This window comes from Podarcis bocagei, assembly GCF_964188305.1.
Source record: "Podarcis bocagei genome assembly, chromosome: 10".
Taxonomy (NCBI): domain Eukaryota; kingdom Metazoa; phylum Chordata; class Lepidosauria; order Squamata; family Lacertidae; genus Podarcis; species Podarcis bocagei.
In genome coordinates this window covers 72,776,418-72,800,517 of record NC_138135.1, presented here as the reverse complement: position 1 = coordinate 72,800,517, position 24,100 = coordinate 72,776,418, and the positions used below count along the sequence as shown (strand labels likewise).

The following is a 24,100-nucleotide window of genomic DNA, read 5'->3' as shown; positions in this document are numbered from 1 at the left end:
ATTACAATTAAAGGAAAAATACTTTTCATATAAGCAGGGGCCAGTAACTGTGGTGAACTTAAAGTTATCAGGTTCTCATCTCCTGAGCTGTGCACTATTTCCTATTTGAAATCTAGTTTTAAGAAAGATTCCAATTTGCCATGTATCTCTACTAATGAAAAATATTTTTTGCTTTAAAAATACAAGTATATTGCTGATGCAAATACAAAGGTATAATGAAAATTACTGTCCTTTTTATTATATTTCCCAGAACACCTAAAGGAGTTAATTAAGTTCAATTATGCAGCCACATACGAACACACACATGCTTGCCAGAGTTAGTAAATACTTACTTTGACATCTATTTCATTTTGCCTTTAATTTTCAAAGAAACATATCCACTAGACTTTGAAATTCAAACTGTGGTACAAGAATAGATGTAAACTTATTACAGCCCTCTTCCTAAGTGTTTGAAGTTTGTCTTTCTCAGAGACAAAACGTACATCATGAAGCTTCCAAGCTAAAACTTGTGTAAATTTACAGGCTAAGAGAAAACTAAAAAAACAAACAACAAAAAAACCAGAACACACCACAATATTAATTATTTGTTTTTAAAGTAAGGATCTAAAACAAGTTTCTAAATTAACTTGTCACTTCGGAGAAAAATATCAGAACGTCCAAGATACTGAGGACAAAACTTATCTAGCTACTATTCATCCTGCTTTAGAGAGATTCCTGTTTGCATTTCTGTCAACCTATCTGCTAGTCCTCAAAAGTATAGCAAAACCTGGTATAAGATCACACTGACCCTTCTGAACTACTCAGTAGCCCCCCTGGCCTATCCCAAACTCTACAATTGCTTATAGCACACATGGACAACCTTTTCAGTAGCAGCCTTTCAACATCCTCTTTACTGACAGGTTCTGTCCTACACTGACATTCTCCAGAGCTGGTGCTAGATACAGGGCTCTGAATATCACTTTGTCCATCTCGTAACCTTCAGCTGCACCCTGAATCACATGCAACAGGAGAGACCACTTATTTTAATCCTGTTCATACTCTGCTAGAAGCTGTTAAGTATCATATGCATTTTCCTCTTACGGAAAATACACTGGAATTTAGCTTAAATGCTAAATATTAATGAATTAGCTTAAATACATAATAGATGCCAGATAGATAGATAGATAGATGATAGATAGATAGATAGATAGATAGATAGATAGATAGATAGATAGATCCCTGAACGATGTGGCTCAGTAGCCACAATACGACCAAATTCCAACATACAGATGCATCTAAAATGGACAGCTAAGTTCACAATACTCATAGTGGAGGCCTGCAGCCAAAGAATTGGCAAGTATTTTTAAATCAGTATGTGAATCATAGATTGCCAGATCACAATATTCTAGTGATAGTAGAAGCCACAACCGGTAGGATTTGCCTGTCAGGTTCTAGAACAGTGTTTCCCAACCGGTGTTCCCCGGCACACTAGTGTGCCGTGAGACGTTGGCTGGTGTGCCGTGGGAGGGAGGCGGGCGAGTCGGGCGGTGAGAGGCGGCGGCGGCGAGGATCCGCGTCGAGCCGGGGGCGGCTCCGCGGTGGTGGTGCTGAGCGGCGGGGCAGCGCGTGCAAAAGGGAGGAGCGCGAGACAGCGGAGGAGGAGGAGGCCGGCATGTCCGGGCAGCAGCAGCAACAGCAGCAGCAGCAACTCCCGGCGACGGCTCCTCAAGCCCCGCTGCCGCCCCCTCCTCCGCCCGCTATCGCCGCCACCACCACAACAGCCGCCACCGCCTCAGTTGCCACCGTCCCTCAGTCCCTCGCTCTGCTGCCTCCTCCCACCCCCAAAGCTTGGAGGTTCCCCGGCAAGGGGGAGGGAAAAAACTTTCACTTTCGTGCGTCCCTCCCGGCGTGACGCTGCGCGCTGACGTCACGGGGCTGTAATGGTGGTGTGCCGCGAGATTTTTTTCATTAAACAGGTGTGCAGTTGCCCAAAAAAGGTAGGGAAACACTGTTCTAGAAGAGCTATCAAACCTATACCCATGGTCCACAATCCCAAGCTTATCCATTCCCTTCCTCCACTGTTGTAATATGAAGTTTTGCTGCAGTCCTTACATAATCCTCAGCTATTTCTTACTGTAGCCTCATTTCTTCCTTTGTTTCCTCACATTGTGTTTTACATTAACACCTACTTTGTCTTGTTTCCTTTCATCTGTCTCTTGGCTAGTGCCCTGGCACTGCACTATGCTATGGGAGGACACTATATAGATTTTCCTGACTGGAAGGCTGGGTTTTCTTCAGAGCACCATCTCAGTCTCTGTCTCCTCTGCTCGTTTAACAAAGATTTATTCACCACTCCTTCCCTTTAGGTTCCTGTTTTTTAGTCTCCAGGTCTTCTAGCTTTCTGATTTCCTGGGATGTGTTCAGCCTGCCCCACAAAGCTACAAATCAGTGTTCTAAACTCCAATTGTTCTAGGCACATTTTACGACAGGGAATTTCATTAGTGTGAGCAGTTTCTGAGCTCTGGGCGCAGTACTGTGTCTAAGATTTCAGATTAAAACTGCAGAGTGGAAGGAATGGAGGCCCTTTCTCTGCCTCCCCACTTCCAGATACTCTCTGAAGACTGGAATAGTGAAGAATACTGGATAAGAGACCCTCTTAAGCAGGGGTCAGCAACCTTTTTCAGCTGTGGGCCGGTCCACCGTCCCTCAGACCATGTGGTGGGCCGGACTATATGGGGGGGGGGGGTGAACAAATTCCTATGCCCCAAAAATAACCCAGAGATGCATTTTAAATAAAAGGACACATTCTACTCAGGTAAAAACACGCTGATTCCCAGGCCGTCCATGGGCCGGATTGAGAAGGCAATTGGGCCGCATCTGGCCCCCAGGCCTTAGGTTGCCTGTCCCTGCTCTTAAGAATATTAGGGGGGTGGGCAGGGGAAGGACTAGACCATGTGAAAAATGAAAATATTTTTGCTGCAGTTCATTAATTTTCAGCTTTGTATTCTTGTTATAAAAAGCACACATAGACATTCCATTGTTGTGCCCATAACCTAGGTTTAAGGTGCCATTTAGCTCCTAGCTTTCATATCTCAGTTTCTAACACTGCTACAAATACCTCTAAGAAATTTAACACTAGCCAAACTGGACAACACCCACTTCCCAGAGATGGTCACTTAGCACCAACTTTGATGTGCTTTTTGTACCAGGTGGAATTTTTACCTTTTAGATTTGTGTTTGCTTGGGCATTTTAATCCTGTGTAACTCTGCATTTTGTTTGAACTTCTATTCTATAGACCCCTTATGTAGTTGAAGAGCAGGATAGAAATGGTTCACTAAACAAAATTAAAACTTTCTTTTCCCTCACAGAGCTGGGCCTGCAAACACTGACAACATTGTTCCCTGAACAGTTTGGATCTTACAGCATTCCAGGCTATCAGATCAGCTCAACTAATCAATGTCAAAAGCTTCACTGCTGCAACCACAATAGATTATAGATCTGCCAAGAGAATGTAGAACTCCAGTTAAAAGGAAATTGAGAAGGTAGTTACAGACACTTGGAAGTTGTTTACAATGATAACAGGGCTTCAAGTTAAACATACACCACTTATTAGATAAGGCAAGTTCAAACAATTATCTGTTAAACTTCAGACTAAATGAGACTATAAAAGACAAGATTACTTCTTGTAAAACTATTAAAACATGCACACACACACACACACACACACACACCCAAGCAAGAAGTCTGGCAAACCAAACATAAGTTGACAATAAGAAAGCCAAGAAGGAACTTTATGAGCAACTTCATAGTGATGTAAAAATGAATAACACTGGTAGCAGGGTAGCAAACAAGCTGTACAATGGAGACATTAAAGGTAAAGGTAAAGGTACCCCTGCCCGTTACGGGCCAGTCTTGACAGACTCTGGGGTTTGTGCGCCCATCTCACTCTATAGGCCGTGGCCAGCGCTGTCCGGAGACACTTCCGGGTCACGTGGCCAGCGTGACAAAGCTGCATCTGGCGAGCCAGCGCAGCACACGGAACGCCGTTTACCTTCCCGCTGGTAAGCGGTACCTATTTATCTACTTGCACCCAGGGGTGCTTTCGAACTGCTAGGTTGGCAGGCGCTGGGACCGAGCAGCGGGAGCGCATCCCGCCGCGGGGATTCGAACCGCCGACCTTTCGATCGGCAAGCCCTAGGCGCTGAGGCTTTTACCCACAGCGCCACCCGCGTCCCAATGGAGACATTAGACCAAAATAAATAAATGGAGTACTAAAGGAGACAGGAAAACTGCAGAAAATCTTAATGAAGCTGAAGCATACAAACTCATGAGACATTATTTTATGGCAGAACAAAAATATATATGTTAAATACTGTAGTGGTAAGAGGACACAGAATGTATAACAAGCCACCTATGATAGTTGCATTTTGCAAACATAGCAGTCATAATCCAGGAGGGTAGGCTATTTCATCAATCAGAAGCTGAGTAACACATAGGAAGCAGAGAATAGAAATAAACTTATTTATTTGGCAGCAGAGGCATACTGTGGGCCTTTCTAGTTGCTGTGCTTTACCTATGGAAATTCTGTAAAAGATGTTGTGTTATTCAAATAACAGCACAGTTTTCAGGTAACTCTAAACCAAACAACGGTTTAGTGTGAACAAGCAAACATGCAGGTTCTTGGATGGTGGCCAGCTTCTCCCACAGTCCTGCTGCTGCTGCTGTCGTACCACTCAGAACTAAACTTTGGTTGGGCTTAATGTTACGTCAAATCCGAATCTTGATAAAAAGTGAGAATCTTCCCCTTCTTTTTGCCCAAAGGAAAACTTGATCCCATACTGCGAGTGATGAACTCATTATGAATCTATGGGATTTAATACTTCAAATCATTCCCAGTTTCAGCTGCTGAGAAACCTTTAGAAGAGTTTCCTAGTCACTCAAATATGGCACAACTCGAAAGAAGAACAACAGAGTAGCCAAGTTTGCAGATGACCACTATTAAAAATTGTAAAATCCCAGATTACCGTATTTTTCGCCCTATAGGACGCACTTTTTCCCCTCCAAAAATGAAGGGGAAATGTGTTTGCGTCCTATGGGGCGAATGCAGGCTTTCGCTGAAGCCTGGAGAGCGAGAGCGGTCGGTGCGCACCGACCCCTCTCGCTCTCCAGGCTTCGCGGACCTCTCTGCAAGCAGCGCGTCCAGGCTTCGCGGACCTCTCCGCAAGCAGCGGGAGCGCTCCCGCTGCTTGGGGAGAGTTGCCGGCATCCCGAAGCCTGCGTGCGCTGATCTCAGCGCGTCCAGGCTTCGCGGACCTCTCCGCAAGCAGTGGGAACGCTCCCGCTGCTTGGGGAGAGTTGCCGGCATCCCGAAGCCTGCGCGCGCTGATCTCAGCGCGTCCAGGCTTCGTGGACCTCTCCGCAAGCAGTGGGAACGCTCCCGCTGCTTGGGGAGAGTTGCCGGCATCCCGAAGCCTGCGCGCGCTGATCTCAGCGCGTCCAGGCTTCGTGGACCTCTCCGCAAGCAGCGGGAGCCAGCGCTGGGCTCCCACGGCTTGCAGAGAGCTGCCTGTTTGGGGGCTGGGGTCGGGGGAAGCTCGGGCCGCCCCAGCCCCGCACCTGGGGGGGAAATAATTTTTCCCCTTTACTTCCCCCCCAAAAAACTAGGTGCGCCTTATGGGACGGTGCGTCCTATAGGGCGAAAAATACGGTACCACAAGCTTCAAAAAGATATTTCCAAACTGGGTGAATGGACCACATATGAGATCCAACAAAAGCAAAGAACAGAATTATGTGCATGAGAATTAAAGCCTAATTTCCCATATGTGGGAGCCCATATGTGCTGATGCGGTCTGAAGTGACTACCAACAACCCAGACCAGAAACATCCTGGGGCCATAGTGGAAAATTCACTAAAGAAGTTAGCGTTGAGAATGGTTAGGAAAGGGATAGAAAGAGAAAACAAATACGGTAACTAATGTGATTAGAGACTTGTGTCCAAAGAACATTTTTAATTAGGCAGTATACAAATCATAATAAAGAATAAAATAAAACAGCCAATAATCTCATTTTATAAACTGACAACGTGCACAAATGTAGAATTTTGTACATAGTTCTAGCTGCCTCATGTAAAAATGAGAAGGTACAGACAACTTTATTGCTGCTTCGCTGTACTTATTCTATAGGTCCATTCAATTGTTCTCTTTTAATGCTTATCTGTTTTAAACTCACTCTAATGTTTTTATTATACTTTCAGGTATTAATCTGTAAGCTACATTCCGGCTTAAACAAATGAGCAACTGAAATGATAAGAGGATTGAAGTGTTTCCTCTGTAAAGGAAAACAAAAGTTTAAATTTGGAAAAGGATTATCGAGCAGAACACTTTATACCACTGGTTCTCACAAGGTGTAGCAGGAGAAGATGGCAAGTGTGCCAGGAAGATTCAAGGACAGTCAATATTATATTTTGAGAATGATACATGTTCCTATGTAGCTGCATTGTTTTATATTTTCTGGATATCCCATGATCATATTATAAAATAGCACTGCTAGGCTAAGTTGTTTCTTTTTATTTTCCAATGCATTACTTATCCATTTTTTAAAATGGTGTGGTGTGAACAAATTTTTATTCTGAAAGTGCAGCCCAGAGAAAAAAGTATGAGAACCACCACTATATACATTTATAAAATTATTTGTATTGCCTGTATAAAATAATTCATCCTCTGTCCAATGTTATAAGTTTAACATGACGTATTTAGGACAAACAAAAGTAGCTGTATTCTATGCACTGGATAAAACTTACAGAATTCATTGCCAGAAAATGTTGCCATCGACATCAGCAGATATATATATAGGCACAAAAACTAAAAATTAAGCCTTCAAGTTCAGGCAGTTTGGAATCTTCCTAAGGGCATCTGGTAAGCCAATGACGGAGGCAGAGTGCTTGACCAGATGGACCTTGGCTTGTTCTTACGAGATCTCCAATGAGATCTAAGCACATCAGTAGAAATCTCAATGGCATCAACTGGCCTATTCTGAGAAAATCTGGTGTGTTTCTACGCTTCAATACAGTACTTTGTTAGTGAGTCATCCTGCCCCTGTAAACAATGAAAGTACTTGCTCATTGCCCCCTGCTTCAATATCCCCTCCCAGCACTACTACTGTGTGTTCGTTCTTCTGTCAGGAAAAAGAACGGGTGTACATGCAGCAGGCACAGCACTCTGTCAGTCTTATCTCACTCCTCCATCTCTCTTCCTGACAGAGGAGATAACACAGGTAGCACACACAACAGCCCTATCGCTCAGCTGCGTTTTCCCAGCTGATGAAACACGGCCAGCCTCACAACTGAATGAAATGCATGCAGGTTGGCAGCAGCAGGAGGAACCACCAGGCAAGTGCATTTTCCACCTGGTTACTTGCACTGAGACAACAGTTTCAAGGCGAGAAGCGTGTTACAAAGTTATCTATTACTGTCTGTTTGAAAGGACAGAGTTTCGTGGAACAAACCACTGGATTCCCAATAGTTAGCTCATAGCACTCAAGCCAACAGAAGCTTGATTTTAACCTTTTTCAAGTGCAGCACATTCAGAGCTGGAATCTAATGGTTGTTTTCCATTTCATTTCTGGAAAATGAAAAGGTGCTGTTTCGGATGGTAATGATATACGAAAATATGGAACCACAATAGATGACCAGAAGGTATAATATCATATCAAAGGAAGCAGGGGTTTATTATAATCCCAGCATTACAGTTTCTTGTCTCTTTAGAAGAGTGGGTGAATCCTTAAATGAACCAAACAACGCAGCCCTATGAATGTCTATTCAGAAACAAGTCCCACTGAGCTTAATGGGACTTAATTCCAGGCTAAAGTGTAGGATCACAGGCTAATTGTTTTAAATGGAAAACAGAAGTGATGCTAAAGCATTTAGATGCTTTTGAAGTAGTTACTTATTCATCAGATACTTGAAGGCTTTTGTTAGTCACACTAAGATGCAGAGACACAGTTAATCTACAAAAGCTGTTTTGTTTAACACAAATTTCCATAATCAAGTACTTACCAATTTAATAAACTGTTCAAAACAATGACAGGATGAAAAATGAGGAAAAGTAAACTGGAACTATAAAGGTAACCATGTGATAGTCAGTGATATCTGACCAAAAAGCATGTAAAATATGAAGGGAATTATCTATGATATAGCATAAGGCAGCTTAGTGCAACATAACTAAAAACACCCCAATATTATTTTTAAGCACTGTAACTGGGAGTTCCCCAAGTAAAAGTTCTATCCTAGCTGTTTCCTTTATGGAGGCTCCTCCACATAAAAACTCACATCCACACCAAACAGCATACAGTTTTGATGCAAGTGAGAGACAGCCCTAGCCAAGATTCCATAATCTAAAGACTTCCTACACCCACAAAATGTCCTCTCCCACCCTAACTCTTGTACCAGTTTTTTTCATTTCAGTAGAACTTCTTTAAAGTTTAACCCACCCACCACACAAAAACTGCAGATTGGTAAGGATTACTATCACTACATGATAACAAAAAGAATTCACAAATGCTATTAAAATAATTCACAAATGGAACATCCTTTGTCCTGGGGGGGGGGAAAACAGCACACACCTGTGTCACAATAAAGTCTTATCAAAATAAATTCTGAATTACAATATATCCCTGATTTTCAAACTATATACGTGAGAACTATGTGCTTTATCGTGCTTTCTCAATGACAATATAAATAACAGAGGACAAGCTTCTCAAAAACTTCCCTGCTGCTTAATGACTTTCCCCTACAATACACATTTGAGGGGGACATTGGACATATTCTTGAGAACACATAGCTGTCATAGGGCAAGAACTAGCCCAAAGGCACCTTGCTCACACCCTGCACCCAAAAAAGTGCACCCCAGAATCCTCTGCACAGGAGTTGTGCAGCAAATTAAATGATTTGGAGTGAGCTTGTTAAGTTTGACATTCAGTACCATAAAGCAATAAAAATAAATCTAAACTTTACCTTGATTTCTCTTTGTTCTACAGATTTTTCCCATATTTGCTGGTCATATGCCCCAATCTAAACAGGAAAGAGGAAAGTCTACATTAAAATGAGATCATTCACAGTATAATCAGAAACAACACCCGCACACCCTCACCACACTTAAAGTCTCCAAGAAAGCATGTGGATCCAAGACTACTGCCAGAAGTGTTTCCGCCAGCGGTAGCCAGGGTAGTACTCCAGAACAGGGCAATCCAGATGCAAGGTAAGGCCAGCTATGGGTCTTCTGGATCCTAAACCATTTCCTGGAGGTGGGACAAGGAAAAAACAATACAAGCACCCCCACTTTCGGCCCTGGACAATAGGAGTCAAGCAGGGCTTTAGATGTGATGGCTGATCCACTGTTCTGCCCCGGTGCTCCCAGATACTGCTTAGGACTGTCTGACAAATAAAGCTACTTTTCTCTCAGAATCTGCTTTGTGCCCTACATGTAGTCTATGTGCCTGACTACTCGCAGGATTTCTTTTAGCATCAGTTGCAGACTTACATTGCTGACAGAAAAGGAACCAAAACAATAGGCCTGCATGTGAAAATACCAAATCGGAATCTACATAACATATCAACAACTGCTCCATTCGCAGGATACTAGATATCTGTGAGGCCCTGTACGTAGTTTCCGCTACGTGGCCAACTCATTTGATCAGTTACTGTTCCTGTCTGTATGCTTAAATAAGGACCATGCCTGGGTGTCAAATATTAGGCAGAGAGGCTCCAAACTTTCAGCTGTAGTAGATTTTATTAGAATAAAAACCAAAAAATCAGGTTGCACTCAGGATGTCACTGGAAATGTTAAGAAGCTATTCAGACATAAGCATGGCATTTCAACCACAAACCTTAAGCTCTTACACACACACACACACACACACACACACACACACACAACCAGCAAAATAAAACATGATTTGCATAAACCATAGTTTACCTATGCACACTGTCATGCATGATTCTTGTTTGTGGGCAAAGTATAGCTTGCCACTAGCCTGGAAAATGGGAGAAATTAATCACTACATATAACGGGAAGACACAAAAAGGCAAGAGCCTGAGGCCTGTAGTTATAATATTAAACTGTGATCTAGCTTTATGCTTGAACAGCCTCAAAGAGAAAAACAACCACAGCTTAGCTTCATTTTATAAAGTGGCTACTGACTTTCAGAAGAAGTTACATGATTTGCAGTGTATGTTCCCTTAAATAATTCTTTGCCCCAATATTATTTTCCTGGTTTTGCTATAGATTTAAATATTCTCTTCAAATATCCTTTCCTCCCATTTCAGACTTTTGGTGTTTGATTGTTTTTATTTACCTCGTTTTTGTCTTTTCAGCCACACTGAACTGTCATCACTTCCTCCACTAGTGGACTCAAGTGGCGAGCACCAACAGAAAGGGAACCAAACAGAGCACTGAGAAACAAGCAGATCACTATGCTGGGGAGAGTGTGGTGCTCTGCTTGGTTTACAGCAGGCATAGGCAAACTCGGCCCTCCAGAAGTTTTGGGACTACAACTCCCATCATCCCTAGCTAACAGGACCAGTGGTCAGGGATGATGGGAGTTGTAGTCCCAAAACATCTGGAGGACCGAGTTCGCCTATGTCTGGTTTACAGTTTATATTATTCTGGGAGGTTGGCATAACTTGCCAGCAGCTGCTCAAGTGGAGTGAGGATACACAACATCTGTTGCAGGTGCCACTTGTTTCACAGCACTGATCAAACTTGACCACAATGCTGTTTGTTTCATCATGTTGTTGCGGTGAGAGTGTTGCACTTCAGAGTAGAGAGGACTGGTCAAAGCCCCACACAGAACCTGAGCCACTTACTATGTTTCGGCCTAATCTAACTCACATGAAGTTCATAATCATCCCTGCATGTATGCTTTCCTCAGGGAGGCAGGATATATAAATGTAAAAGATAAATAAAATACATTTCTAAAGGAAATATGCTTTCAAGAACAGATGACTTTTGCATGGACATCAGAGTCGTACTTTTCTGAAAATTGCACAAAACACAGCTCTAACATTATTTCAAGAAGCCTCTTCTTTCCCATAAAAGTTTCAGCTATTTTTTCATTAAAAGTCAACCACATTTTAAGCCTCTTCTTGGTGGTTAAACCTGGTTTTGCCAAATATTCTGCCTACTTATACTCTATTCGTAGATACAGTTGCAAGTGTGTAATGAATCCAACACTCAGTGAAACAATTCCTATCTGTCAGGCCTCTAAAAAGGATCAGAAGATGTTTTGTATAGTAGGCCCTAACATAACCCTCAAGGTTAGAGCAAACCTTCGGAAAATCCAACTCTTATGTACTACAAGGACAAATATATTTGAACAAAACAGGCTATATTTTCAAAGCATGCCTACAACTGTATACACCTTCCAAAGTAGTTTACTCACCTCAGACTAAGCCCCATTGAAGTCAACGAGACATACTTCTGAACAGATATGTCACTAACAATGCAAAGCCTGCTTCAAAAAACTGAACTACTCTTGAGATTTCTTTCTGTCTGACTCTCTTCCCTCAGACATATTGTTCATAACCAGAGTTATGACTACCACGACACTTTTAGCTGTATTTAATAAGCACTGATACTTCTGAAGTGTCGCTAAGTAGCTCAGCATTCATTGTTTAATTTAAAAAAAGCTGAAGACGACAAACATTTGATCTCCTAGGATACTTGTGCTGCAATCTTAAACTCACTATTTTTATTATTTCATTTAATCTCTTAGTCACCCAATAAATGTCACTCATAACTATGAAGTAAGTTACTAGGAACTTGATTTATTTTTAAGCAAACATGTTTAAGACTGCATTGTCAAGAGGTCAAATGTTCACCTTAAGATTTCAAAGCATTTCCCTAACAACACACCCTCAGAAACAGCCTCCTACATTTTTCTCACTAGATCTCCCTGGCCCTGCATGATAGGGAAACCCCTGGCTCTGTTGTTCAGTTCCATTTCCAGGGAGGAGAAAATGAAGGGATATACTATAAACTGTCATAAGTCACATACAGTGGTGCCTCGCAAGACGAAATTAATTCGTTCCGCAAGTCTCTTCGTCTTGCGAGTTTTTCGTCTTGCGATGCACGGTTTCCCATAGGAATGCATTGAAAATCAATTAATGCGTTCCTAGGGAAACCGCCTTCAGACCAGGTCCGGGGACAGTCTGTCCCCCGACCTCTTCTGAAGGCTGGGGGGGGGACAAGAGCTTTTCTTCCCACCCCCAGCATTTTAAAAAACCCCGGGACAGCGGAGGACTTCTCCCCTGTCCGGGTGATCTTAAAATGCTGGCGGGCGGCATTTTAAAATCGCCCCGGGACAGCGGAGGACTTCTCCGCTGTCCGGGGCGATTTAAAAGCCCCTGGGAAGGCAGGCAGGGGGGACAAAGACTTTTGCCCCCCGCCAGCCTTCAGAAGAGGTCCTGGACCTCTTCTGAAGGCGGGCGGGGGGCGAAAGTCTTTGCTCCCCCCGCCTGCCTTCAAAAGCCCTCCGGGACAGGCAGGCAGGGGGGAGCAAAGACTTTCGCCCCCCGCCCGCCTTCAGAAGGTGTTCCCTCCCCGCCGCCCGGCTTCGGAACGATGCTCCGAAGCCGGGCGGCGGGGGCGGGTGTTCCCGCCCCGTCGCCCGGCTTCGGAGCATCGTTCCGAAGCCCGGCGGCGGTGGGAGGAGGCGTTCCCGCCCCACCGCCCGGCTTCGGAGGAGGTCCGAGGACAGTGGGGAAGACGCGCTGCGCTTCCCCGCTGTCCCGGATATTTCCCTATGGGCTGTCGTCTTGCGAAGCAAGCCCATAGGGAAATTCGTCTTGCGAAGCGCCTCCAAAACGGAAAACCCTTTCGTCTAGCGGGTTTTCCGTCTTGCGAGGCGTTCGTCTTGCGAGGTACCACTGTAATAGAGGGACACGGGTGGCGCTGTGGTCTAAACCACTAAGCCTAGGGCTTGCCAATCAGTTGGTTGCGGTTCGAATCCCCACGACGGGGTGAGCTCCCGTTGCTCGGTCCCTGCTCCTGCCAACCTAGCAGTTCAAAAGCACCTCAAAGTGCAAGTAGATAAATAGGAACTGCTCCGGCGGGAAGGTAAACGGCATTTCCGTGCGCTGCTCTGGTTCGTCAGAAGTGGCTTAGTCATGCTGGCCACATGACCCGGAAGCTGTACACTGGCTCCCTCACCCAATAAAGCAAGATGAGCGCTGCAACCCCAGAGTCGTCCGCGACTGGACCTAATGGTCAGGGGTCCCTTTACCTTTAAATTGCATAATACGCTATCCACGATATATAATTATAAGGCAGATGAAAGAACACAAATATGCTGAGAGGGAATACTGAAGACAGACTAATGCTGAAGAAATAAAAGAAGATGAGTTTAAAATGTTGTTATGTGGTCATGGGTCAGCTGAATGACTGGAGGGTAGTATCTGGTTCCCATATAACCTTGAATAATCCAAGGAGCTTCTGTTTTCATTTGAATATATAATCATCCCAATTTCACGGCTGCAGATGGAAAACGCAACAGCAGTTCAAAAACAACACACAGAGTGGAGCTACAACAATGGTCTTCTCTGTCAGCATGATTAAGTCTAATTTTTAGGCTCACCTCCAGGATTTTTTGAGCCTTTAGTATGAGACAACCTTAGACCATTTGGCCCTGCCTCTCTCTGCTTGGCTTCAGGACTGAGTGTGACTGCATGAACGCCACTAGCCAGTGATATGAAACATTACACAAGGTCAGGAACGCAGATGGCACAAAGCAGAAAACTTTCCTCTTGTGGGGGAAGTGATGGGAGAAGTGTAGCTTACTGCAAACGTCTAACACGAAATAAAATTTGTGGCTTGCAAAGCTGAAGATACTGTTCTTTTTTGTAAGAGAGGCTGAAGAGAATAAGCAATTCAATCAAGAACTGACAAGTGGAGTCATATCTTATAAAGATGATAGGAGCACTATACAACCTAAAGGTACATAGGATTTTTATTTATTTTTGGCGGGGTGGGGGGACAAGGTAAGGAAAAGGAAGTGAGGCTTGCTAGCACTAAAGTTACAGGGAGGACTTTATTATGAACCGTCAGGAAGCCTCCTAACCTCTTACCATGGTTCACTGAAAATTTAACAGTTGCCACTGCCATTATGCTACTCAGAGAATGCTCACGTTCCAGTACATATGTGATAATTGCCAAACTGAATGAGTAAAATTTATTACGATTTAGTCATCACACCAGCCCTTTACCACAACAGGAAACTAAGTATGATAAACTACAAATCTATTATGTATTGCTGCTCTGTCAAAAGGAATGCTCGCATCTTCAACACATGCTTGTCAGGTACAATGTATAGTTGTGGATGAAAAGGAATAGGCTTATTCAACCCAATAGCTTCAGAGTTTATACACTGTTTTTTCAAGTATATTTCTGACTTGCTTTAATCTGCATGTTGACGGTCCAGAAGGATACCATGGTTGATAGTATCAAAAGCCACTGAGAGATCCAGAAGAACCAGAAAATAGCTTTCATTTCTATCCCTAGCCTGCAGGAGATCATTGACCAGTACAACCAGGGCAGTTTGAATCTGATGGTGGAGCCTGAAACCTGATTGAAAAGGATCCAAATAGTGCATATCCTCCAGACAAGGCTGAATGGGATACTTGAGACTAGAATATAATTGGCAATAATGGTTGGGTCCAAAGATGTTTCTTCAAGAAGCAAGTTTAGTAACAGCTCTTTTAACTGTTCCAGGAAGACTCCCTCACAGAGAGAAGCATTCACCACACCACAGACTCCATTGCCCAGCCCTGCCTGGCTAGATTTTATGAGCCAGGATGGGCAAAGTGAAGAAGGATCAAATCAGCACCAGGAAGCCTTTGCTAGTCTTCCTATTCTCAACCTATTGGTGGCCACATGAACTGCCATGTACCGTATTGGTCCACATATAAGCCACACCTTTTTTTCCCAAATTCCAATCCGGAAAAGTTAAAGTGTGGCTTATATTTGTGACCTTATGATATCGCTGCTGAAACAGCTGCCCAGGAAGGCCATCAGGGGTGCAGGACAACGGCGCACTGCCCACCCATGACTCCCAGGCCTCCCCCAGCTGTCTCACTCCCATACATATAGGGTCTCATCCCCATCAGCAACCATGCTGCAAGATTCTGCACTTTCCAAACAAAGCACAAGAGAAGCCCCACATAAAGATTAGATTACTGAAATGTACTTTAAGTGATCAATACTGAATTACAGTGGTGCCTCGCAAGACGAAATTAATTCGTTCCGCAAGTCTCTTCGTCTTGCGGGTTTTTCGTCTTGCGATGCACGGTTTCCCATAGGAATGCATTGAAAATCAATTAATGCGTTCCTAGGGAAACCGCCTTCAGACCAGGTCCGGGGACAGTCTGTCCCCGGACCTCTTCTGAAGGCTGGGGGGGGGGGACAAGGGCTTTTCTTCCCACCCCCAGCATTTTAAAAAACCCCGGGACAGCGGAGGACTTCTCCGCTGTCCGGGCAATCTTAAAATGCTGGCGGGCGGCATTTTAAAATCGCCCCGGGACAGCGGAGGACTTCTCCGCTGTCCGGGGCGATTTAAAAGCCTCCGGGACATGCAGGCAGGGGGGACAAAGACTTTTGCCCCCCGCCTGCCTTCAGAAGAGGTCCTGGACCTCTTCTGAAGGCGGGCGGGGGGCGAAAGTCTTTGCTCCCCCCCGCCTGCCTTCAAAAGCCCTCCGGGACATGCAGGCAGGGGGGACAAAGACTTTCGCCCCCCGCCCGCCTTCAGAAGGTGTTCCCGCCCCCCCCCCGCCCGGCTTCGGAGCAGCGTTCCGAAGCGGGGCGGCGGGGGCAGGTGTTCCCGCCCCCACCGCCCGGCTTCGGAGCAGAGTTCCGAAGCGGGGCGGCGGGGGCAGGTGTTCCCGCCCCACCGCCCCGCTTCGGAGTAGCGTTCCGAAGCGGGGCGGCGGGGGCAGGTGTTCCCGCCCCACCGCCCGGCTTCGGAGGAGGTCCGAGGACAGTGGGGAAGACGCGATGTTTTTAATAATTCCAGTGGCACCTTTAAGATCTACTAAATATAAGCTTTCAAGGTATGAGCTTTTGTGTGTAATACACTTTGTCATTCTTTCATTCAGATTGTTCAGGTTCTCAAAACTCATCTACATGATGGCTACCTTTTACTGTACTAACATCACAATATCAGTCCACCTTAACATATATGCAATTACCATTTTGTTAACATTCCAATTTCCCCACATTAACCTAAACTGGACCAATTCCGAACTGCTCCTGAAACTGTTACTAAACCAATACTAGCCTGAATCAGAACTGCAATTAGCAGTTGAAACTACAATGAAATCAAAACAAGAAAATTAAATGGCTTGGCTTCCTCATTTGAAGGAGAAATTATTTGATGCAACATAATTCTGAAAAAGGATATAAACATACAGGGCACTATTTGATGTCAAAGTTCTGCTGCTAAACCATAGTTTAATGTGACCAAACAAGCAGCAGCAAATCTTGGGCTTGTATATCTATATTCCCTTCTCCTGCATGAGGCATGCTATAAAGAGTTCAGAAGCCTTTGCTTCTGAATTTGTTCAATTACGGGATCCAAAACTTTAACTCTGGTTTATTTGACACAAGCCAATGCCAAAACATGGTTTAATTTGCGCCCCACCCCCAGGGCTAAATTTAAACCAAAAAGGTTTTAAATATGACAATTACAAAGGTGACATATTATTAAGATGTTAAGATGACTACTGCTAAGTGACAAAGCCATGCTCTGTAAATCTGTTTATTTCCTAATTCATGATTCATGCCTAAACAATCCCACTCATCATCCATTTGTGCCTAACAGGCAAAACTCCAATGAACCAGATTAAAAGGATTTGTTTCTAGAATAGCAAATTAGCTGCTGGTAACTGAGGAAAACAAACAGCTGAATTCTGATCACGCCCACTTTCAGGCCGCCTTGATTAACAAAACTTCCTTTGAAGAGAATGTTGCATCTTGGAGGTCTGAAAGCTTTTTAAAAAATGAGAAAAAGGCTATATATTATAACCAAAGGCAGAACAGCACTGTAGCTTCGCTGCTCAAATTAGAGCACAATATAGAAAAACGGTAAATTTGATCTTTAGTCCAACAACTTGAGCAAAAACCTGTGACTCAAAAATTCCATTAAACAAGTGACCATGGCACGTTTCTGTCTTCTCAAAGAAAAAGCCTGACAATGGCCGTTTTGGAGCATAAAGCTAAGAACTATAGTCTAGTTCTGGGGTGCCAACGGAGTGCTCATGGGCACAATGGTTCTGCTGAGTTTATGCTGTTGCTGCAAAGCAACTTAGCCCCCCCCCCTCCTCTCCACACACTGCCATCTTCTTTGTGATGTGATGAGGGTGGTTGCTTTTTTCTCCTTTGAAAAGGATATAGCACTGAAGGAAGGCATTGGAAGAATGACTCTCACTTCCTCTTTTGACTCTATGTGCTTTTCAAGGGTCAGGTGGGGATCTGAGCAGCTGAACAGAAAGGAGAATGACTGAAAGGAAACATGGAAAAGGAGGGAGGGCAGGACGGAAAGGGGAGGGCAAGCCTTCCAGCTTGCAGGTTGTACTTCGTTTTTTCCTTTGCACACACACGTTGGGTACAATATGATGGATCTTCTTCAAATTGCTTAATTTATAAATCGTGTCAACTCCCGCCCCCTGCTGAAAATATTACTATATATAAATATGGTGATAAGAACTATTAGTATGCACACACCTTTCTCTACATTATTACCTTCCTGTGTTTGAGTGCTTTGACTCTCAATAAATTCTGAAAGCAAGCAAGCAGGCAAGCAAAAGGGAAAATTCAAATATTACAAATAGTTGTGCAAATTACTTTAATTAGCATAAAATACCCAACTGTGAAACATGGAGATCATAGTCACAGAATTCTGGATTTGCTGAAGAAATTCTGCTAGTATCATAACTGACTCCCTAATTCTTCAGGTTTCACATAAAATCTGGAGGGACTCATTTAGAATGGTCATTTTGCTGTGATCTTTCTTACATCACAAAATGTCTCTCAAATTAACCCAATACAGACAAATTAAGTATGACACAGTGCAAGGATCACTGCTTTAAAAATTATATCTACTGATTCATTCTTCCCCATTACTGTCCTGTGGAAAGAAAAATGTCTATTCTTTCCAAGACTAAACTTGAGCTTTGTGACAGACACCGATATTCACTTTAAGCATGGGCTGTGATAGTATCAACTTGTAGTCCAATACTCACGAAGCCTGGTGTTTCTAATAGAAACAATAAATATTTCAGAAGACATTTATAATTCATGTCCAAGAGGACGGCCACCCTCCAAGATGATAGCCCAAGTATAAATATTGTTTTAATCCACCTGGCAATATTATAATGGCCTTTCTTAAAATATTTTAAGCAATAGAAAAATGTAAGCAAGATTTAAGCAGTATTAATTCTGCAATGCATATTTAGCCTCTTAGTTGGGAAGGAAAGCCCAGGTGAAGTGACAGTAGATGTACTTCTGGATGAACGTCCAAATAAAACTACAGTTTAAGGAATTAATATCACTGTATTAAAAACATTAACAACTATTGTATATAAAAGTTAAATTTGGAATGTTCACATGGCTAGTCTAAAAAGTAAAGGTCAAGTCACTTGTATGTAGGAATCTATTTTCAGCTGTATTATATCCTTTAAAACCATTTCTGTTTTTATAAATTCCATGTCTTTTAAATCACAAAGTGATTACATTACAGTTTTAGTTGAACCATCAAAAGATATGACATCTGAAGGCAGCCCTGCATAAAGGGAAGCTTTTAAATGTTTTATTATGCTTTTATATATGTTGGAAGCCACCCAGAATGGCTGGGGCAACCCAGTCAGATGGGTGGGGGTACAAAAATTAAATTATCATCATCCCCATCATGAAAAGTAGTAACAGCATCAGCCATATCTGTTGCAATTGTTTTCAGTAAATTGTTGCTCAATCCAACACAAGAATGTTTTATACAGTGCATTTTATACAGTGCCTACAGAGCACAATTCAAAGTGTTGGCGCTGACCTTTAAGGCCCTAAATGGCCTTGGCCCAGTATACATGAAGAAGCGTCTCCACCACCATTGCTTAGCCCGGACACTGAGGTCCTCCTCCAAGTGTCTTCTGCTGGTTCCCTCACTGCAAGAAATGAAGTTACAGGGAACCAGGCAGAGGGCGTTCTTGGTAGTAGCACCCTCCCTTCAGATGTCAAGGAGATAAAGAACTATACAACTTTTAGAAGACATCTGAAGGCAGTCCTTTAATGTTTGGTGCTTTATTATGTTTTACATATTGTGTAAACCGCCCAGAATGGCTGTGGAAACTCAGTCAGATGGGCAGGGTATAAATAATAAAACTGTTGTTGTTATACGTGCAAGTCCCACTTTCCAAACACAATGCATTCCTAGCAAATAATTTGTTAGGCAAGTGTCTGCATAGCGAGTTGATGATTTCCATTGTTTTCTATGAGAATATTTCCAATCCATGATTTGCCCGTTCTCTTTGCAGCCAATCAGCAAAAGCAAAACGAAGGAAATACTGATTTGCCAATTCTCTCCTGCTCCCCGATTTGTTTGTTATCTCTCACTCCCTCCATGGCTTTTGCCTGAAATGGCTGGTACTGACCAGCAAAACAAAAACAACTAAGGAAGTGCAAACTGTTCAAATATCTGAATCAGCTGTTCATGTAGAGAGGTTTGGGTATAATACCTTATGTTCCGATAACAGATTTCAGGTAACAAGTGTTCCAATAGGGGGACCTGTGTGTACATAGGAGCATTCCATGCAATTGTGCATATAGATGAAGAAATAGGTTAGACTCTTGTTAAGACTACTCCTTTCACATCATAGGCCTAATCAGAGAAGTGAATGGAACTGTGCTCATGCAATGGGACTTTTTCCTGGCTCCTCATCACCACAGTCTCCTGCTCCCCAAAAAACCATTCTTGAGGATCAAGGGATCTATTAAAATAATACTGTGTTGCAGAAGCAGGACGATACGATATCTTTATTGTCATTGTCCCATGCAGAACAATGAAATTGACAGGACAGGGAAGTTGGGAGAATTTGGTAGACTTCCTTTGCACAAATGCCTTTCAACTCACACAAGATACTTTTAGATCCAAGTCACAATAAATTGAATTCCTAAGGAAGTCTAATGGTCATTAGGGTGTATCCACAAAATGCCAGCACGCAAGTCCTTACTTAACATCCACTCACCTTAAGTAATGCTCAATGACCTTAACATGAGTCAACATTATGGAATACTTGGTGATGACAAAGAGGTGGCTCAGCTCCTTAACGTGCTTTTAAAAAACTTGTCTTTGTACTGCCTTTCTAAAAACTCAAAAGCAGAAATTGTGTAAATTTTTATGACTTTCCCTCCAGTTCTGTGTTTACCTTAATTACACCAGGCAGAAGAGTGGTGCAAACGACAACAACAACCCATATATTTACTATTATTATTCATTAAATTTGTATGCTGCCCTTCATCTGAAGATCAAAGGGATGTTCACAACATAAAAATAAAAAATGAGAACACATATTTTAAAAATCTCTGTTTCCTTCCATGCAAAATGCAATGCAATGCTTAGTATCATTGTTGGAGTTCAATGGGGCAACCATCTACCTTTTGCTAACTTCCTGATTCTCTGTGATCCATTCCAACCTAAAAAAAGAAAATGCTGTGGCACTGTTCTTTTGTTTTGATCTGCCCCTCTCATGACTCAAGGGGAAAACATGTGTTTTCAGATAATCCTCACCCTTGAGGAGGCTTAAACAGTTGGTTGTTGAGGTTTGAGAACGCACAAAGATTTATAAGCAGGAAACATCAAAATGTTTGGTATGCTGCATTTTAAAGCTCCAGGACACTCCTAATTGTGCCATGTTCTACAGCAATGGTTGTCATCAATCACATTTATTGCTTAGACCTGCTAGTCTACCCTTGGGCTACAACGTTCATGAAGACAATGCGATAAACTAAATATGCACATCTGTTCCCATCACCACCCTTCCTTGCAGCACATTTCCCCTGAGAAAGCTGTAAATGGCTGCTAGTCATGATAACTATATATTAACTCTCCAGGATCAGAGGTATCATACCTCTGACTGCTAGTTGCTGGGGACCAACAGTAGGAGAAGACCACTACTTATGTTCTGCTGCTGGGCTTCTGAGAAGCATCTGATGTGATGATTAAAGATTCAGTGAGAACTCACTGCCTTTAGTACAGACAACACTAGAGATGTGCTACCTATACAATGGTACCTCAGGTTAAGTACTTAATTCGAATTACAGAAGCCATCCCGATTTCTGATTTGATCCCAGAAGTTTTCCTTTTTCCTCCCCTCCACATCTCAGAGAATACAGTGGTACCTCGGGTTAAGAACTTAATTTGTTCTGGAGGTCTGTTCTTAACCTGGAACTGTTCTTAACCTAAAGCACCACTTTAGCTAATGGGGCCTCCTGCTGCCGCTGTGCCGCCAGAGAATGATTTCTGTTCTCATCCTGAAGCAAAGTAACCTGAAGCACTATTTCTGGGTTAGCGGAAACTGTAACCTGAAGCGTATGTAACCTGAGGTACCACTGTATGAGTTATTTGCTCACAGATGTAACAGATGCATTATCACCTTAGAATAATCTTGCTTCATACAGTGGTGCCTCGCAAGACGAAAAGAATCCGTTCTGTGATTCTCTTCGTCTAGTGGTTTTTTCGTCTTGCGAAGCAAGCCCATTGAAGGATTAGCGGATTAGTGCTATTAGTGCTATTAGCGGCTTATCTGCTGATCGGATCAGCTGATAAGCGGCTTAGCGGCTTAGAAAAAGGGGGGGGAGGGGAAAAAAAAGCAGGAACTCGCAAGACATTGTCGTCTTGCGAAGCAAGCCCATAGGAAATTCGTTTTGCGAAGCACCTCCAAAACGGAAAACTCTTTCGTCTAGCAAGTTTTCCGTCTTGTGAGGCATTCGTCTTGCGGGGCATCACTTTCCTCATGAAAAGTTATTTCAGTTACAAAAAGAGAGGATAAAATCTTAGCTTATTTATCACTGATTTTTCAGTTGCGTTTCCCCACATACCGTACAAAGTGTCCACATTTAAGCTTTAAATATATTTCGGCCCCTCCAAGACCAACTGTGTAGAGAACCAGTTTCTAAATAAATAAAGTGGATGCCACTCATGAAATCTTAATGTAAGACATACACAAAATATTTTTATATAACCAAACCGCAATAAAGATTAAACAATTCAGCTCTTTTTATAACCAAGATTGGTCTTTCTGCTTTATCATTATATTAAACTGAAATTCAGTAACATTACAAGTGACAATAACAATATATCTTTGAAACCTGTAACTGCATGGATATACCGTATTTTTCGCCCTATAGGACACACTTTTCCCCCTCCAGAAATGAAGGGGAAATCTGTGTGCGTCCTATGGGGCGAACACAGGCTTTCGCTGAAGCTTGGAGCGCACCGACCCCTCTCGCTCTCCAGGCTTCAGGAAACTATCAGCAAGCCTGGGGAGCCCGCGGGAGTTCCCGCAGGGCTCCCTAGGCTGCGGATAGCAGCCTGCTGCCCAAAGCGGGGGGCGCCCTGCTGCAGAGCGCCCCGCGCTTCGGGCAGACATCCGCAGCCTAGGGAGCCCTGCGGGAGTTCCCGCAGGGCTTCCTAGGCTGCGGATAGCAGCCTGCTGCCCGGAGCGTGCTGAATCCATAGCTGGGGGGGGGGATAATTTTTTTTCTTTATTCCCCCCCCCAAAAAACTAGGTGCATCCTATGGGCCGGTGCATCGTATAGGGCGAAAAATACGGTACATTATGTTGTTCAATTACTGAGTATGGATCAAAACAAAAAGTATGGTTGGTATCATATATACTAAGAGTATACTCCTCCTTCAAGTGTAGATTCTGATGTAACCAAAAGAGCACCATGTATACGTAAGAGGGAAGTGCTATCAGGTTCAGAGCAACCCCATTGTTTCCAGAAGTACAAAAACTATTTAGGGAAAATACCTAAATGGGGAAACTGAAAACAGCTCAATGAGGACTAAGCATGCTCAAAGGGCCACATAATGTTGCCTAACTTGGGGGTGTGAGAAGTGGCAACAACCAGGGGAAATAGTATAGGGAGAGAATAGGCAGCTACTGCTGCAAAACTGTGCTTGAAACGACAGGTCCTCCTATCCAAATGTTCATTATACGAAAATTCACTTATCCAAACATGAGGAATTAGTACCCAAACTTCACTATACACACTACAGATTCAGATCTCCAGATCTGCATGCAGTACTGTAAACAAATAAGCAGCCTTAAAAAAACCTTCCTTTTTGCATTTTGCTGGTTCACAGCAGCCATTTTGTCAGAAACCATGGGGCGGGGGAAGATAGGAAAAAATGCTCTCTTAATTGTCCATTCTTGTCTGTCTTTTGCAAGGTCTATAAGGACTGAATGGGTGGCTCTCTCACTTCTTTCTAAACTTAAGGACACACTTATTCTAATGTTATAAGCAGAGAGCACAGCACAGAGCTTCAATAGAGCAGCTCTGTTTAAGTACTGCACCACAGCAACTTTTCAAGGATGCCTTCCCCCTATTCCTTTGCATCTTCCCTGAGGCTGAAAATACACCCTTACTCTTGAGTAAGGCTAAAATGCAAAGCAAGCTCCTTCTTCTCTTGCCTTTTCAGAGTTCCCAGTCTCTGAGGAGAAAATACAGATGAGGAGACAGTGGGCGATGTAGGAGCAAAAAGATTCTGGGGGAGGACACATGGCAGAGCACAAGCAGATATAGAAGGAGGCAAGCAAGCACTCTTAACAATTACAAGCAGTACTAGCTAAATACCAAACCAAAGTGAAGCTCTCTTTTTTTAGATAAATCATTGCTTACCTTTTTCTGGTACCAGACTATAGCATCTGTTACTTTGGACGCCATTTATTCTATGACATTTATACAGTAGTCATTTTAGCTGTAAAGAGAAAGAGGCATAATTTTACATTCATATTCTAAGGGAAATTTTAAATACACACACACACACACACACACTATTCTAATTTAAAGTTGGGTGGCTA

The 24,100-nt window shown here is 43.2% G+C and overlaps 1 protein-coding gene across 6 annotated transcripts in view; it reads right to left on the bottom strand.

Moving 5' to 3' along the window:
• The window catches only part of PHTF2 (putative homeodomain transcription factor 2), a 68,798-nt gene that overhangs the window by 30,437 nt on the left and 14,261 nt on the right, over positions 1-24,100 (bottom strand). For 5 of the 6 annotated variants that reach the window (XM_081210698.1, XM_081210703.1, XM_081210699.1 and 2 more), the window contains exons 2-4: positions 23,919-23,997; positions 8,990-9,046; positions 8,033-8,092 (exon numbers count right to left, since the gene is read on the bottom strand). In XM_081210698.1, coding sequence (XP_081066824.1) covers positions 8,033-8,092; positions 8,990-9,046; positions 23,919-23,963 — 162 coding nt within the window. In that variant the 5' untranslated portion in view covers positions 23,964-23,997. The remainder of the gene's footprint in view (positions 1-8,032; positions 8,093-8,989; positions 9,047-23,918; positions 23,998-24,100) is intronic. The other variant, XM_081210702.1, reaches the window with a different exon arrangement.